The 15,889-nt window shown below is 58.2% G+C and overlaps 4 protein-coding genes across 4 annotated transcripts; 2 read left to right on the top strand and 2 right to left on the bottom strand.

The window, feature by feature from the left end:
• Window positions 1-3,122: 3,122 nt before the first annotated feature.
• PHACADRAFT_265007 (uncharacterized protein) lies at window positions 3,123-8,231 on the top strand. Its single transcript, XM_007401502.1, has 6 exons — window positions 3,123-3,623; window positions 3,678-4,526; window positions 4,581-4,692; window positions 4,757-4,890; window positions 4,914-7,766; window positions 7,819-8,231. The coding sequence occupies exons 1-5, from the start codon at window positions 3,157-3,159 to the stop codon at window positions 6,802-6,804; spliced, it is 3,453 nt and encodes a 1,150-aa protein (XP_007401564.1). The 5' UTR covers window positions 3,123-3,156; the 3' UTR covers window positions 6,805-7,766; window positions 7,819-8,231.
• Window positions 8,232-9,235: 1,004 nt separating this feature from the next.
• Window positions 9,236-11,581, bottom strand: PHACADRAFT_153864 (uncharacterized protein; the record flags this gene model as incomplete). The annotated part of the gene is made up of 9 exons (XM_007401501.1): window positions 9,236-9,759; window positions 9,810-9,921; window positions 9,972-10,732; window positions 10,792-10,837; window positions 10,894-10,951; window positions 11,000-11,039; window positions 11,096-11,319; window positions 11,370-11,502; window positions 11,555-11,581. The coding sequence occupies 9 exons, from the start codon at window positions 11,579-11,581 to the stop codon at window positions 9,343-9,345; spliced, it is 1,818 nt and encodes a 605-aa protein (XP_007401563.1). The 3' UTR covers window positions 9,236-9,342.
• A 350-nt stretch (window positions 11,582-11,931) lies between these two features.
• Window positions 11,932-12,391, top strand: PHACADRAFT_265003 (uncharacterized protein). Its single transcript, XM_007401500.1, has one exon. The coding sequence runs from the start codon at window positions 12,007-12,009 to the stop codon at window positions 12,205-12,207; it is 201 nt and encodes a 66-aa protein (XP_007401562.1). The 5' UTR covers window positions 11,932-12,006; the 3' UTR covers window positions 12,208-12,391.
• An 802-nt stretch (window positions 12,392-13,193) lies between these two features.
• PHACADRAFT_265001 (uncharacterized protein) lies at window positions 13,194-15,191 on the bottom strand. The gene is made up of 5 exons (XM_007401499.1): window positions 15,025-15,191; window positions 14,918-14,962; window positions 14,610-14,862; window positions 14,240-14,552; window positions 13,194-14,187 (listed from the first exon to the last, which is right to left on the bottom strand). The coding sequence occupies exons 1-5, from the start codon at window positions 15,117-15,119 to the stop codon at window positions 13,559-13,561; spliced, it is 1,335 nt and encodes a 444-aa protein (XP_007401561.1). The 5' UTR covers window positions 15,120-15,191; the 3' UTR covers window positions 13,194-13,558.
• Between the last annotated feature and the right edge of the window lie 698 nt (window positions 15,192-15,889).

The raw sequence follows: 15,889 nt of genomic DNA, 5'->3' as shown, positions 1-15,889 counted from the left end.
GCGACGTCGACGCATCGAACGTCATCGGCAACATCGGAGCGCCGTTAGACTACACGCAGGCGGAGAGGCTCGCCCGTGCCGAGTGCGACGTCGATACTACGTCTGCTGCACTCGGCACGTTACTGGATGCTCGCCCGGAGGATGCGCCGAGCTGCGAAACGTCAAGATACAATAGTCAAGCTCATGATGCATAAAAATGAAAAATCTGTAGGGAATTTCTCTCTTCAGTATGCCTCTTCGAAACCGGACAGCAGTGTGCTCGTGAACAGATACGATGCGTTGCGGAATGTACCCGAGAGAGAGAGAAAAGCCAGAGGGGAGAAGCTGGACGTTACGCGCCCTGTGCATCATTGTTAGCTTGACGGCTGTGTCTCGCTGTGGTGTCTCTGAGAGATATCTCTGAGCGCTCTCGGACGTGACCTGCGATTCATTGCAGATCATTACTGGGCTGTTTCCTTCTGAGTAGACGCCGTTTCCACGGATCTTCTTGGCTCCGACGTTTTCTCTCCTTACGAGCGGCGCGCCTGTGCCTGCTCGACTAGACAGTAGCGGCTTTCGTGTTTCATTTGTGTGTTGCATCTGGCTACTACCGGCAACCAAACTTGGGATCCCGGCCACATAGCTCCCGGGATGGAAGCCTTGTAAGCCGGCCCCGGGCAAATCAGGCGAAGGTGAGACATCGCTTAAGTTTCGAGGACTGAATTCGTTTTTGAATATCGGTTGTCTAGCAACGGCGACTTTAGTGTGCATGTCATCCATGACGAGCGAATGGCGATGATGCGCCACAAAGCCCTTCAACTTCAATAGACGCACGCCGTCGGAGTCGTCCCGATACGCTGCGTGCGCCCTTTTTATTTGCTTGTTGGTGCGAGTATGCTCTGTGAAGGTCTGCTTGGACGGCGGCATGCCTTGTCTCATTTCCGTGGTGAACGTAGCGGTGGTCATGGAGCTAACCCCGTTACATGTTAATTATACGTGGGATTACACGTCGTAAACAGAAGAGGGAAGGGGCTCGGTATACTCGAGCTTATCTGCTTTTTTCCACTCGTTCCTCTGCGCAGTTCCGCTCAAAACGCCCTGGCACGCCGGCACTTTGGCACCCTGGCACCGGGGACACTATTTGTATACATCGGTATTCCGGCAAGCCAGCACCTGAGCATACATGAGCCGCGTCAGTGCGAGATCGACACGTTTGCGCTGTACTGTGGCGGCGGCGGCGGCGACGGCGACAACGGCGCCAAGGTCTTGGTATAAGCGCCCAAATGGATATGCGTGTGGGGCGTGCGGTGCGACGCATCGGAGGGCCACAGGATGTCGACTCCACCTTCAGTGGCGTCGTCGTAGTCCGCGGTCCCGAAGTCTGCACGGCAGAACGGTGCGCGCCGCTTCCAAGAGGGCTGGCGTGTGTCGGCGAAAGAAGAGCTTCCGGACGGCCCTAGCCTGCGTCGCGTCCTCTTGGCCTGAGCTGCAAAATACGCCGGCGGGGTCGGGCATCTACGTGCAACGGCAGAACGGTGTACGCCGCTTCCAAGAGGATCGACACGTCGGCGAAAGGACAACATCCGGACGGCCCTAGCCCGCGTCGCGTCCCCTTGGCCAGAGCTGCAAAATACGCCGGCAGAGTCGGGCACCTACGTGCAAAGCAACGGCAGCAACGGTGGACGCAGCGTCTGGGCCTGATCGAAGAGCGGGTTGGCACGTCGGTGAAAGAAAAAGTGTCCCAGCCGCGTCCCTTGCTGCAATACGCCGGTGTCCCGCCCTGGGTCGGGCACCTGCATGCACGCCGGACGAGCGGTAGCCGCGGGAGACGTCAGAGCGCGGAGACGAGGGACTCGAGGGACGCGACGTGCGGCGGTGGCGGCGGCGACGCGTATTGCATCCCAATAGCATCCAGGACGATACATAACGCGGGCCATTGCGATGGGACCGGACGAGGCTGGGGGGTTGTTGCTGCCGTTGCGCATGATGGACCGAGGATCGATGCGGTGGGGGAGGCGTAGGCGCATGTGAGGCGGCACACGCCGGAAAAACGGCTGCCAGTCAGAAATATGAGCAGCATGGAACTCGTTCCTGAGCTACGGCACGGCGTGCTCTCGTCACTCGTCAGCTGCCCTGGCAGCTGTGAGCTGGCGGACATAAATGTTGAGAAGGGAAGGATGAGCGAGGAGACACATGCAGATGGCAGCGAGCCTTGGGCGTGAATACGATCATCCGCCTTGAGGGTGCCGGCATGGGTGCATGAGGTTCGGGTGGAAATGCCAGCGTCCGTGAGGAGGACATGCCCATCCAGGGTCCGGTGTGACATAGGCATGGGGGATATTCTAGTGCGATAGCAGACGGAGGGACGACGGACACGGGAATGAGGAGGATCAGAGGAGGGATGGGAGTTTACGAGGGGTTGCGAACATTCGAAGTGGGAACTGGACGGAGAGGGTGACGACATGCAGCACAATGTGTGGAAAAACGGAGGAAAGGGTCTTGAGCTTGAGCTTGGGGGTTTGAATTGGCGTTGTCGGAGCGACGGCCCTATTGTCCCCTCGACCTCGTCTCTCCATGGCCATCCCGACGCACGAGTACAGACCGCGCGGGGGTCCACTGCCGGCCGCGGCGGCCTCCATCGCCGGCCGGTGCGGGGCTTCTCGGGTGTGGATCGACCACGGCGGGCACGACTGACGCGGTCGACGCGTGGGGCGCGTGGCGGCAGAATGTTCTCACGGGCGGCATGCATTGAGCTTCGGTGACAGTTCGCACGCTCTCCGCCGTTCTTCTTCTGAACTCAAAGCGGCCGTGAATGGCTGAGACCCCGTCCAGAGCCTCGCAGGGCGTCCGCGTCAGCGCGCACTGCAGCGGAGACAGCGACGGCGTGCGACCCGGATTGGCCGCTAAGCCTAATTGGGCGCGCCGCGGCGCACGGGCGGGCAGTGACACTGGGGTGCACTGTGCAGGAGAGGGTGGGTCGATCGCATGGAAGTCGTTGATACGGCCCAGCTTCCATTCCTCCTCACCAGCATTCCGTCCGTCAATCTCCCCACCTCTTATCCCCCTCCATCACCTCCGTCTGCCATTTTCTTTTTAAAGTACTATTCCTCTCCTCTGCCCACGACGGACGCGGTCCCCTCGCCGTCGTCGCAGCCAGCGAGCACGACACGTCCCACAATGGCCTCGCCGCCGCGTGCCGCCCGGGCGTCTATGCCGCCTTCGCCTTCCTCTCCGCGCCCATACGCTCCTTCAACACCTGGTCCATCCCATCCACGTCCTGTCCCTTCGTCCTCCCGCCCCGTCCCAGTCAGGCCGCCGCCGCCACCACCACCACCACCTACACAACCCACCACCGTCAAGCTCTCTCCCTCAGGCCTTCGCAACTTCGCCTTCCGTCTCACCCATCCTCCGGAGATTCCCTCCGACCTCGTCTCTCCCATCCCGCCGTCTTCCCAGACCCCAAGCGCGCGAGCCAAGGGAAAGGCCAGGGCACACTGGTGGTCCTGGGACCTCGCCACCTGGGGCATACAGCCCCACTACAAAGTCTCCCTCGAAGACGTCCTTGCACGCAAGCACCTCCCTCCGCTCGGCTTGAAGGACTTTGAGGAATGGCTGCTGTTCGTCGACGGAGCACCAGAGAACTTGTGAGTACTATCTGCCTACTTCCCCGCCGGTCCGACCGAGTACATCCTCACTAGGTACTTTATCCTCTGGCTTCGAGCATACACTACACGCTATGGACGCTGGACTTCGTCCCTCAAGTCCTCCGCAGAAACGAAGCGCGCCAAGCGTAAGCAGCGGCACTCCCAGGACCTCACTTTCAACACCCACCCTCCGCCCCCTGCCCCGCTTCAGCCTCCCATGCTGCACCACCCGAACCCGCTCCAGCCGGGAAGTAGTCATCACATGCCATCAGGCCGTGAACGCCCATTTCCTTCTCTTGGGCTTGCCATATCGTTCCTTTCAACCTCCTCCGCTCTGCAGCCCGCTTTGGGGCATTCCCAGCCCTCTTCCCCCACAGCCGTGTCGTCCCCAACCTCGCCAGGCGCACAAGATGCGGGTGAAGGCCACGAGCACCTCGACGGGCGCGGCACCGATAGACGGTTTCGTCCCTATGCCCCTTCGCCACCTCCACTTCCACCGAACCCCTCCCTGGCACTCTTTTATTTGCGCGCAAAGGAAACGTTCTTCGCGCCAGGCGCGCCGTACGACCTCAACATCGGAAGCAACGTCCTTGGCGCGTTCTTTCCAACCGAGGACGAAAAGGCCGGAGCCAGAAGCAGCAGGCACGACACAGGAGATCCGTACGACGCGTTGAGAAATCTCAGCAGCAAAGATTTCCAGAGAATCTCCAAGGGCGCCAATAGTCTCGGAGGAAAGCTACCGCCACCGCCCGACCCGCAAGTCTTTGACGAGATCAAGGACATCGTAGAGGGACGCTTGAAGGCCAGCCTTGAGCGTCTGGTTGTCGCGACTTACAACAACGTCGGGATGTCGCGTGCCTACTGTGGAAATGCAGGCGGTATGGTCATTGGGATTATAACCAGGTAATTACCATCGTTTGTATCTCAAGTACCCGGTGCTTATATGCGTGAAAATAGTGGACCGCCGCTGGCTGCTTCCTTCTCCCTTCATGCGTCGCGCTGGTGGCGCATCTTTGCTCTTCCGGGGATGTGGCTTGGCCTTACGATCTTCATTAGTGCGCTTTATGGGGTGCGTCAGCTGGTCCTTCTTGTGTGGTCCACGACGAAAGTTTAGGCTCACCGGCGAATGACAGGTGTGTATGATGATCTACATTTTCGGCGACCTACGCCAGCTGCGCTCGTTTGAGCTCTCGCGCCCAGCGATCTCGAACCCAAAGCCGCTCAGGAGTGATCCGCTGAGCGTCCACCGCGAATCCCTCAAGAACATGTCAACGAAAAGGATCAACAGAGCACTCGAAACCCGTCCAAACCGCCGTCTCCTACCGGAGTAACTTTCACGAACCCGTTCCCCACCTCTGGCGGGCCTGCGACCTTCAGCATAACTCCCAGCCCAACGACATCCGTGCTGCCTGACTCGAAGAGAAGCCTTCCTGCACTGGATCTAGGCGCTCCATCCGAGAAAGCAGTCCCGCGAAAGATGAGCCTCCCGACAGGGCTCTTCTTTGGGAGCCGCGCGCGCGCTGAGCAGGATGAGACCGAGCGCGAGAGGTTCGAGCGGATGTTGCGCGAGGCGACGACTCCGCTCACTCACCCGCCAGTCATGCCGCCCCCGCCGAGGGTAAGACCAGCAAGTGTGAGCGAAGCAGCGCTGGATCCCCTTGAAAGCAGTCCTTGCCTTCCGACATTAACGATCGTTCCGCCTGAGCGCGTGCACTTTGACCACGGCAAGCGGAAGTCTCTGGATGGTGCCGCGCTCGAGGTCACTAGGGCGTGCGATAACGAGGAGATTGAGGAAGAGGGCGTCAGCGACGAGGGCTACACTTCAGACTCGTCGTGCGGCAGCTCTGGCAGCGATTCCGAGAGCGATGAGGACGAGGACGAGGACGAGGACGAGTGTGTCGACCCCACCCAGCGCACACGTAGGCGCAGGCGCAGACGGCGGCCCGCCATCGAGGTGTCGGACGCGTTCTATGACGAGCACCCCTCCCCTGAGGGCCCCGCGACCGCCCCAGCGGACTGGTTCCCGAGTAGCCTTGAGCGTGCAGCGCGTATGAACCCGATCCGGGATTGTCCCGGCCCTGTGCCGCCTCATGTTTCGGGGTTCACATCCTCCAATACATCGTCCTACCTGGCGTCGTCGCGCGGTAGCGCAGCCACCCACGGGAAGAAGAAGCCACCGCCCACGCCAGGGCGTGATCCTCTCTGGCCAGATTACGACGGCAACGGCGAGAGCCCGAGCGCGTGGGCTCAGTGGATGCAACGCGACGCCGACGACGGGCGCCGTGCGGAGCGCAGCGATCAGCAGCACGAGCCCCTGCCCGGCACCGCCATGTTCATTCGCCCTTATGCATACGACGCCAGCGAGCCCTGGGTGGCGGGCTGCGGCCCGGACGACCTCGAGAAGGGCTTGCGCCACCGCGCCGCGGGCGGCCCTGTGGGCGGCGACGGGTTCGACTTTGACGGCCTGCCCGCGCGCACGACGTTCTCGGTCACGCTCAAGCCGTCCGCGCCGCACCTGAAAGAGGACGCGAAGGGTAAGGGCGCGACGGATCGCGCGAGCTCACCTGCGCCATCGCAGGGCACGCGGTCCGACCTCGGCAGCGCCATCGACGCCGAGCGGTGCGGCTGGCTCGCGCGCCAGTGGTGGCAGGCGCTCGAGTTCCTGCAGCGGCACTGCAGCCCCGACAACGTCGTGCAGGTGCTGAGGCAGCGGCGGAGCAGGGAGCGCGCGGAGGCTTCGAAGGAGGAGGAGAAAGCGGGAGCGCGCGGTGACACTCGGAAGGGAGAGAGAGAACGCGAGAAGGGGAAGAAGAAGGAGGAGAAGGGGTGGGACAGGGAGACGAAGGAGAAGGAGAAGGAAGAGAAGGAGAAGGGTGGGGAGAGAGACGTCGAGAAGGCCGTCGAGCCCGCCCCGCAGGAGCCTGCCGCGCGGCGTAACCAACCTTGCCCTGCGCCGAACCGCCCTCTCGCACCCGCGGGTGAGCCAGAATGCGAGGTGAACGGCTGGCGCAGGCGTCTCCGGCGCGTGTACCTCAGCGTGCCCGCGTTCGCGGCGCCGCTGACGCCGGTGCTGAACCCGCTCGTCGGGCGCGCGCAGTGGGAGATCGTTGTCCGGAGCGCGACCGCCGCGCTCGTAATCAGCTTGGCTGTCGTGGGCGGGCTGCTGGGCGTGCCGGAGTAGACCGTGTGCACCAGCCGTTTGTTGTGGAGGCGTTTCTTTCTTAATTGCTATACCGCGGGCTCGCCGCCGGGCCTTGTCTCCCCCCACTCGTTATATCCCCACCTTCGCACTTTCGTCGCTTTTTTGCAACCTTTCGAACACATGCTTTGCGCTTTTTTTCTGTTTGCTGGCTGTTTTGTTTTGTTTTCGCTTGCAACCCTTTTACGACCATACATGCCCTCTCTCGCCCTTTGTCGTTTGAAACCCTTCGCTTTCGATCGCCTCTGTTGTATTCACTAGATACCTGCTTGCGCTTTTTCTTTTTGCTGTTATTCGCTTTTCTTCTTTTCTTTTCGCGTTGGGTGATGCTTGGATTGGGGGGCTTTTCATTCGTCAGAGGAAGTGTACTAAACTTATGGGTAGGTATTAGTATAATGTCCTCTTTGTTATCGTGCGTGTCGCTTTCGAAAATGAGAGCGAGGTGTTTTAAAGATGTCTGGCGCGAGGCGTCCTGGCCCAGACCCAATTCTACGAACGAATACAGCCAGTCGGCGATTCTCTGCTCATTTTTGTGCGAACCAAGGACAATGCCTATGTATTTAGCCGGAGCACACAGGTCGAAGAGAGATCAGAAAAGAACATAAGATTCGAGCTCGAGACCGTCAAATGTAATGCATGGCAGACGAACAAGGAAACACGAGACACCAGCTGTCGCGCGCGTCATGACATAACTGCAGACTTCGGGCGGCACAAGTGTGCGTCGTGATTCAGGCGTTGCAGAGCAGTACGGTACTACCCTTTCTATGCGCAACGACCCGGCCGTCCTTGATCGTGGTCCTGTCGTAGCACGGATTGCAGACTGCGTCCTGGACGCTGGGATTGTTGTGCAGTACCACAAAGTCGGCGGCGTCGCCTGCGCGTGGGATGAGCGACACAGACGACGGCCCACCCGTCGCGGTTCGTGCTACCGTCGTTACTGACCTCTGTTGCACGAGTGAGATTCCAACGAGGGACGGAGGGTGTTAGAAGGCTCACCAGTAACGTCACACATGCGGACTTTGTCACCGTCTGGAACAGCGCGACACCGAGAGGGCAGAGCATCAGCGGGTCAGGCGAGCCCTGCGGGGTGAACGCGTTCGAGACGTTGTTGACGGCCATCGCGGCCTCCACGCCGTACTCGTCCGCGAGCCGGACGACGTTGAGCGTGCCGCGCGGCACAGGAGACAGCGCACGGCCCATCATGTACACGTCGCTCTGTGGCAGGCCGACCAGCGTCACCGGGAGGTCGTCCTCCCTGATCTCTTTTGCGAGTCGCTCCCAGTCCGAGGGAGTCAGGAGCGTCAGGCGCGTGGCGTGCCCAACGCACACGGTCCTGCCCTTCAGCCACCGACCGCCGCGTATTCGTGAGCGCAGTTCGGACAGGAGGGACCACATGACCGGCTCGCAAGATTCGTCTAGGTTGTAGTCGAGGTGAAAATCAGCGTGCAGGCCGTATTCGTGAGCGAGATCGAGGACGAGCCGGACGTTGGACTTGACGTGCTCGGCTGTAGGTTCGCCATATGGCGCTGATCCGATGGACGAGATGTCACGAGAGGCGGCCGCTCTCGCGATAAGCCTATAGTTCTCTCCCGGTTCGGACGAGGTCGGCGAGGGAAAAAATGGGTCCTGCGCGAAGACTTCCCGCCGATCGCTCAGCGCATACTTTATTGTAGATGACGGACGAGCTCACGGGAAATCTTGACGTCACAAAACTCTTTGTAATCTTGCTTGAGTCTCAGAGCAGCGTCGATGCAAGCATTGTGGACCGTCGTGTCGATCTCGACGTGCGCACGCATACGGGTGACCCCTGCCGCGACGCTCTCGAGGATCAGGCGCTGCCCTCGAGAGTACAAATCAGTTGTGTCGGACGCAAATGTGGATTTGGCTCGCGTCGTCACATCGAGAGCTTCGTTGAAGTCTCTGTTGACCGGATTATTTGAGTACGGTCAGCGGTGGGTGTATGTGACCAAGAACTGACCCTTTGACGAGCTCACATCGATCCAGGAGAAAGCACTTGTCGAGGTGTATATGTGCATGACATAGGCTGCATAAACACTGTTTTAAAATTGAGTGGGGAATGAGGCAGGGTCTTCCTACCTAGGGATAAGTAATCCCTTTCCCCCAACGTCCAAGATCTTCACTCGGTCATCTGCTGCAGCCATTTCATCGCGCTCAGAGGCAGCCGTGACAACTAAAACCTTCCCATCTTTTATTGCTACGTCGAAGAGGGAGCGCGCTCTCTGAGCATCATCATACGCGAGATGAATGTTACGGACAACCAGCGTCGGGGACATCGTCGCAGACTCTAGGAGACGCGGTGTCGTCAAGCGCCGAGTGCTAATATGATGCGCCTGATGCGCCTGATGCGCCTGATGCTGTTTTGTAAGCACCACGACGTCGCTGAAGGGTGCAGACAGATCCTTTCATCGGTATCGGCCGTGGCATGCTCTTTGAGACTTTTGTGAACAAAGTATCATATACAATGCAATATCAAGGTATCCAAGCTTTAAGCTGCTGGTCTCACAAATGTGCAGTCACTTTCTCGGCCAGGTGCGCTTTCGGCGATTCCCTCTCTGGACCAGCTCCGTACACGATCTGCGTGTCGGCCTTTGGCCTGCTCGCATTGGCAGCCTTCGCGCGCTGCACGTCCTGCATCGCTTGATCCAGCCCGTTCTCTTGGACCCACCGGCGGAAGACCTCGATATCGGTCTCAGCGGTGGGCTCGCTATTTGCGTGTGCCCAAACGGTATGCTCCAGGAGGTATAGAGCGGAAGTGACGTGCGAGAACAGCATCAGTGCCGGGCGTAACGCAAGCGTGATGGAGCGTGTAGTGTAGGTCGAGTGTATCTCGTTCAGCCCCTTACGAAGAGTATCGAGGGGCACTGATAGCCGTCGAGCGAGCTCAGTAGGGCAGGAGGAGATGGTCGAGTTTGCCCACTGTGAACTGCATTAGCAAGCGCTGCCAAGTCGGACAGATAAAAACGTACGGAGACAAATGCGCCTAGGACACCTGGTTTGGATGTCGCTCTGATCATGTCCAGTGCGAGGACTGCAGCGGTTCCCTCCCAGATTTTCTCAACCCAAGCATCCTTGATGATCCTGAGCACAGCACGTCAGCAGGGGTAGTGTGTAGGCCCACATCCACTCACGTCCCGAACTCAGTCTCTTCCATGTATCCTTGCCCGCCAAGAAGACTCATACACTCCTCCATAACATAACTCGCCCGGTCAGCCGCAAACGACTTTACGGCGGGTGTCAACAGCCTCAACCGCATCGCCTCCTCTTCCGTCGCGACACCACACTCCGTCTTGCCCAGCAACAGCACCGCGCCAAAGACCATGTGTGTCAGCGCGCGGTAGACGACGGTTGCCTTCGCAAGCTCCGCAACATGGACCACATTCTCATTGAGCATTTCCTTTCCGGGAAGCCTTCGCACATGCGAGAACGCCGTCGCAATTGCGATGCAGCGGCGGAGCGAGCCGATCGACGTCACCGCCGAGTGCATGCGCGTAATGTTCAGCACAGGTGCAATGAGCTTCACGCCCGCGCCCGGCTCGCCGATGAGGTAGCCCTCTGCGCCGGCGAGCTCGAGCTCCGCGGTCGGTACGATCTTTGTCCCCACTTTGTTCTTCAGCCTGTGGATCCGAATGTTGTTCGTCAGCGCAGACGGCCGCGGTTCGTTTGTCGGCCGGATGAGCGGTCGTCGCAGCGGAATTAGGAGGAGCGAGAGTCCACGCGAACCTGAAGCGACTGAGCCTGTGCGAGCGAGCGCAACCGCGACGTCGCTGTCCGTCGCGCTCGAGAACCACTTGAAGCCGTCGATGCTATACACGGGACCGTACGGGCTTGTGGCATCAGGTACGGGTCTGGCAACCGTTTCTGTCTGTGAGACGTCTGAACCCCCCGGGCGCTATACGTAACGATATCAGTCTGCAGGAACAGAAGCATCGACAGACGAAGTGACCTTACCTCAGTCATCCACTGTCCTGCTGTGAACGCTATCTCGGGGTCGCGGCTTGTGCAGAGTGAGCATATATATGGTAGGGCTACACTGATTATTGAGGACCTCACCTGATGAGTCGTGGCAGAATGTCGCGTTTGGTCGCAGGGCTACCACTCAACTCCAAAACTGAGCTTCATCAGCCTCCTTGAGACAGTGAGGGACAAGGCGACCCACCTCTGGCAGCACCATCCGCCATCCCCAGCGGACAGTACATCTGGGTTCGCCCAGTGAGCCACACGTTATGTCTACTAGAAAGCGCAAGACACTCACCACACTCGAAGAGCCCGACGAGAGTAGGTGCTTCGCAAAGCCGTACACACGGCTGTGCGCATCGTAGCGCCTCTCGTAGAAAATGCCGGGGATACCCTCACGTTGCAGATATGCCTTGACCTCACGCCAGCCCTCGGACGTCCGCAGCTCGTCGACGCGCCGGCCCCAGTTGTCGTACTGTATGAGCTGCGGCTCGGCGGCCTTTGCATTCATTTCACGGAGCTCTGTGCGGCGTCAGGAGGTGCACGACAAGGAGCGCAGGAGGGATACATACCAGCGAGGCCTTCCCCACCGAAGCGCACGAGGTCGCTCTCAACCTCGCGCAGCGCATCCGCGGGAAGAAGCCGCTTCAGCAGGCTGGGCAGCACGCTGTCGGTCGTGTACGCATTGGGTTCAGTGTACGGGGTCTGCGCGTCTGCGTTAGGTCTCTTCAAGCTGTGGAACGCCCTAAGGACGCACCTGCTGGAATCCTTCCTCGATACGCATTTCGAAAATGAAGGGGCGGATGGCCTCACGAGAAAGACAGCTATATATGTCGGGTCGGGGTTCGTGAATCAGCGACGGGAATCATGTGCTACGACAACATCCACTGTCTCAGTCCCGGGGTCCTTCATGCAATTAGCGCCCACGTTCTGCGAGCTGGATTGGGCTCGCAGGGCTGAGGCTTCTCGCAAGCCTCTCGGCCGGTCTTCCCAACGTTTTGAGGCAACGAACATGGGTCCATGTTTCAGTCCCGGCTCAACCCGGCGATGCGGCAACATTTAAAGATAAAGATATCGGTGGAGTCACACACAGTGGGCTTTAAGACAGGTGTGCATGTAGAGTCATTAAATTTTTGTAGAAATAATCTTAGTGTCTATACGCGGCGTCCGACTCATACCGCGAACGCTGTCGAAGTTGTCAGCTCATAAATGCATAAATCTCAGTGCGCAGCGTCTTACGCGGTGGCCTTAGGTGCTGTCATCGTGACGGGCACACTATCACTTGTCGAGAATATACATTCGGCTTGCACCCGTAGATGCCTACATGTTACACCGGCTGAACAACGACAGGAAATTTGTGGTCGATCAGGGGCATGCGGCGTTGGGTATATAATGGGCAAGGTTGGTTAACAAATAGTAAAGGAACCAGAACATGCGGTTAAGGATACGAGAGACATGCAAAAGCTCGCGAAACAGTGAGCGTACCTAGAGCGTACCCAGCGGCACTTGGGTGGCAGTCGTCGACATCGATGTCCTTGGCACGGGAAGCTGAAACATTCGCGACACAGAACCTTTACGCGTACGGCAGGACCCCGGCTGCTTCCCCTAGTGAGGTGGTGCAGCGCCCGGTACCGGAGGTGCCCGCTATGTAGGTATCACCAGTTGTATGTAACGATTGTCTGTACGACTGTAAATGCAACTCGTTGTCTATCTACGACCTCCTTGCCCCTTTTTTTGGTGTATGTGTGTGCCCCTACTCTACACATCCGACAGGTCAGTGGCTTGGCTGGCAAGTTGCATCGCACCCCGTGTAATAATCATTCTAGATCATTTAGTTACGCACTAAACAGCGCCTAGTACCACGCAACACTCCCGCGGTGAATCCGCTCCGGAAGGACTCATGGATTATCTTGCAAAATAAGAGTGCCCGAGATATTGGACAGCTCAAGGCTGCCTTCAAGAAGAATGGCGTGGGCGAAGGTATGCACTCGGCACTCAAGCGTGTTCACCATCGATCTATCGGATATCGCGTCGCTCACGAACATCACCCTGAGAATGTACATCAAGGTGAGCTATTGCTTGCAGCAGCTGTGTGCGCCTTACCTATTCATTCCGAACCCCACATGATACTGAGAGCGGGGCGGAGACGAGAATGAATTCCTGCACGACACCAAGGGTGCTGGGGTTCTCCAGCATCTTGCGACGGCGAAGGAAACTTTACCGCCTTGGTCCATCCGCTGTGAAAGAGCTTTTGCCGGCCCGCCGCTCTGCAAGTTTGAAGAGCTGAGCGAATGACTGATAAGTTCTCTGGTAGCTTACAAGAATATTAATTCACTTTGGCATGTCCGCGATAGCCCCTCGAGGGCCGAAATCTGGGTTTGGGTGGATATGTACTCGAGGGAGCAGCCGGGGTGCTTGTACAGCGAGGCAAGATAAAGCGATGGTTTCAAATTACGCCAGCCACTTCACGCCACAAAGTATCTATTGCCCGAAGGTTTTGTCCTAAGCTGCCCTAAGAGACCGATCGCGGAAGTCGCAAGCTTGCACTCGCCTGAACCCTTTCCATTGTACAGCGCTGCCTGGCGCACCCTTTAGTCGTAATTACTAAACGTTTTTCTCCAAGTCTCATGAAGCGCAGTCTTAACAGGCCTTCCGAGCTTGTCCCATAATAACCGAACGACCGAAGTAACCCAGGATGATGCAAGACAGAGGTGATGAACAATGCAACACGATGGCGAAGCAACGAGAGAGCGTCAAATGATTAGAGCTCCTTGCCGGTATCCACTTCGACTCCAGAGTCGCTCGCACTGTGATCAGGGAACACAGGGCGCGTCTGCGCAATGCCGTACGCGTTCTTGTAGAAGACAATGTCACCATCATCCTCGACGAACTTGCACGTGCGAAAGACACGATACATTTCCGCCCAGCCACCAGGGCTGCCCTGGAGACTGCTGATGCCGGCTTGTTCGAGACGCTTGCGAAGAGCAGCAGAGGCCTCCCACGCGTGATAGTGCGGGATCTTGCTGTTGACATGGTGCAGCACGTGTGTTTCGGATATACCGTGCGTCGTGGTAGCGCCGATCCATCCCATAAAGCTACCGAGGTCGCCGAGTAGGTTGCGGTCCAGCGTCGAGAGCGCACCACGCGGGAAGGTGAATTCGGAGGCGCGGTAGTGGGGAAGGAGCGGATCTGTGTGTTGGAGGAACGTGATCAGGACAAGCCAGTGGTTAACCCAGAGGTAAGGCGCGAGGTAGAGGCGGAAGGTGCTGGCGAAGCCGAAGTGGTAGGTTGAGGCACCGACGGCAAGTATCCACACAATGACGCCGACATCGGAAAGGAGGATCTGCCCAAAGTGGTGGGGAGAGAAGATAATTGACTTGGGGTTAAAATCTGGCAACCATCAATCAATATCACGGATGGCGTGCGAATGAATGGCGCTCACGGTTCGTTCCGCCAGGATAGCGCTTCTGACCAGATGCGTTAGTAAACAGGTACATTGGCCAGCCAAAGAGGAGGTAGCCGGCAGCATCGAGAGTGGCACCGATAGGGCTGTCGCCACAAGCCTCCCAGAGCTCCTTCATGACCTCCTGAGTGACAGAAGAGCCTTCCAAATTCTCGCCTTCGGGGTTGAACTCGGGCAGGCCACGCTGCGAGCGAGTCTTGGGGACGTGAACTTGGTCTTGGGTCATGTGCCCGGTGGAAGCGTGGTGCTTGGCATGGCTGACACGCCACGAGTGATAAGGCACACCGAGACTAGAATGACACGTGTTAGATAAAGTTGAGCTAATGGTACATGGCAAGAGGACGCACGCAGAATGAAGGACCCAACCAACGGCGTTGTTGACAAACTTGGACTCTGAGAAAGCCTGGTGGCCACACTCGTGGGCAACGACCCAGAGACCGGTCATGACGAGACCGTTGGCGAACGCATAGAGCGACCAGAGCACGAAACGTGCAAAGGTGTAGAGGTAGGGACTAGGGAGACTGATCTGCTCGGGTGTAATGAACGAATCAAGGTAGTCCGCGGCCTTCCAGATGCAAGCGACGAGGAAAAAGTCCCAGACACTGTTGTCAACGTGTCAGCAAGAATTGACGCGTCAGGAACGTGGAATAGACGTACACGTAGAGCGAGGATCTGAAGGCCGACCGCTCGAAGCAATGTTTCCTGCAGGGATGAGGACGCGTGAGTCCCGACGTTCTGGAGGCCAGACGATGGTGAAGACGTACGGGATGGCAGAAAGGAGGTCCTTGACGGTCAGGTCAGGGATGAGGAACGTGTCTTGCTCGACAGTGACACGCCCGTTGGCGACGGTGGTCTTCATGATGCCCCACCTGGTCTGAGACGACGGAAAAATATGAAGGAGGGGTGTCCTCACTGGCAGTGTCCTCTTGTGATATGAGAGAAGGAGGGAGGAGAGGGAGGAGGGCGACAGAGCGATCGGTTCCCTGTCTCTTTTTTATGGGGGAAAAGTTGATACGGGCGTCTCCTCGCTTCTCTGCCGTCGCCAAAGCGCATTACGCGCGATCTGTTGGGGATCTAGCACCACTCGTGGATTTAGAAAATGAGAGAGCGAGTGAACGAAAAGGCCCCGGCCCCTCTCGAGGGCCCGTTGTCGGACCCGAAAACAAAGATGTCGCCGGCTGTCCTGTACACCGCCAACTTGCACTCGGAGACCAGACAGACGGGCGCTTTGGGGGTGAGCCACATGTGCATGCGGGTGCATCGCAGACGTCAGACATTCATGGTGCAGGTGTCTCATTTGTCTGCGTTCCGTATGTTTAGTACATGTGCTGCATATTCAACACACATGCAATGCAAATGAGTTTTCAGGAGCGAGAGGGCTGCGGCAGGCGTTTATTATGGGCCCTCTTTTTCGTGGAATTCATTGGTGTTTCGCAACTGTCGGCTATCTTTCCCATATATTTTGAGGCTTCGCAAAGTGAGCTTGGCAGCTGGAGCCATGACAGTCAAATATCAGTGCAATTGGTGAGGATAATTTTTTGCGTTCCTGAAGAGGAGTCGTCGTCACCGAGATGTCTTGGATGGCCTGCGGGACCTGAATTTTGATAAAGACTTGTGCATGGGTCAGTG

This window comes from Phanerochaete carnosa (assembly GCF_000300595.1).
Source record: "Phanerochaete carnosa HHB-10118-sp unplaced genomic scaffold PHACAscaffold_13, whole genome shotgun sequence".
Classification (NCBI taxonomy): domain Eukaryota; kingdom Fungi; phylum Basidiomycota; class Agaricomycetes; order Polyporales; family Phanerochaetaceae; genus Phanerochaete; species Phanerochaete carnosa.
This window is presented reverse-complemented; position numbering and strand designations above follow the sequence as displayed.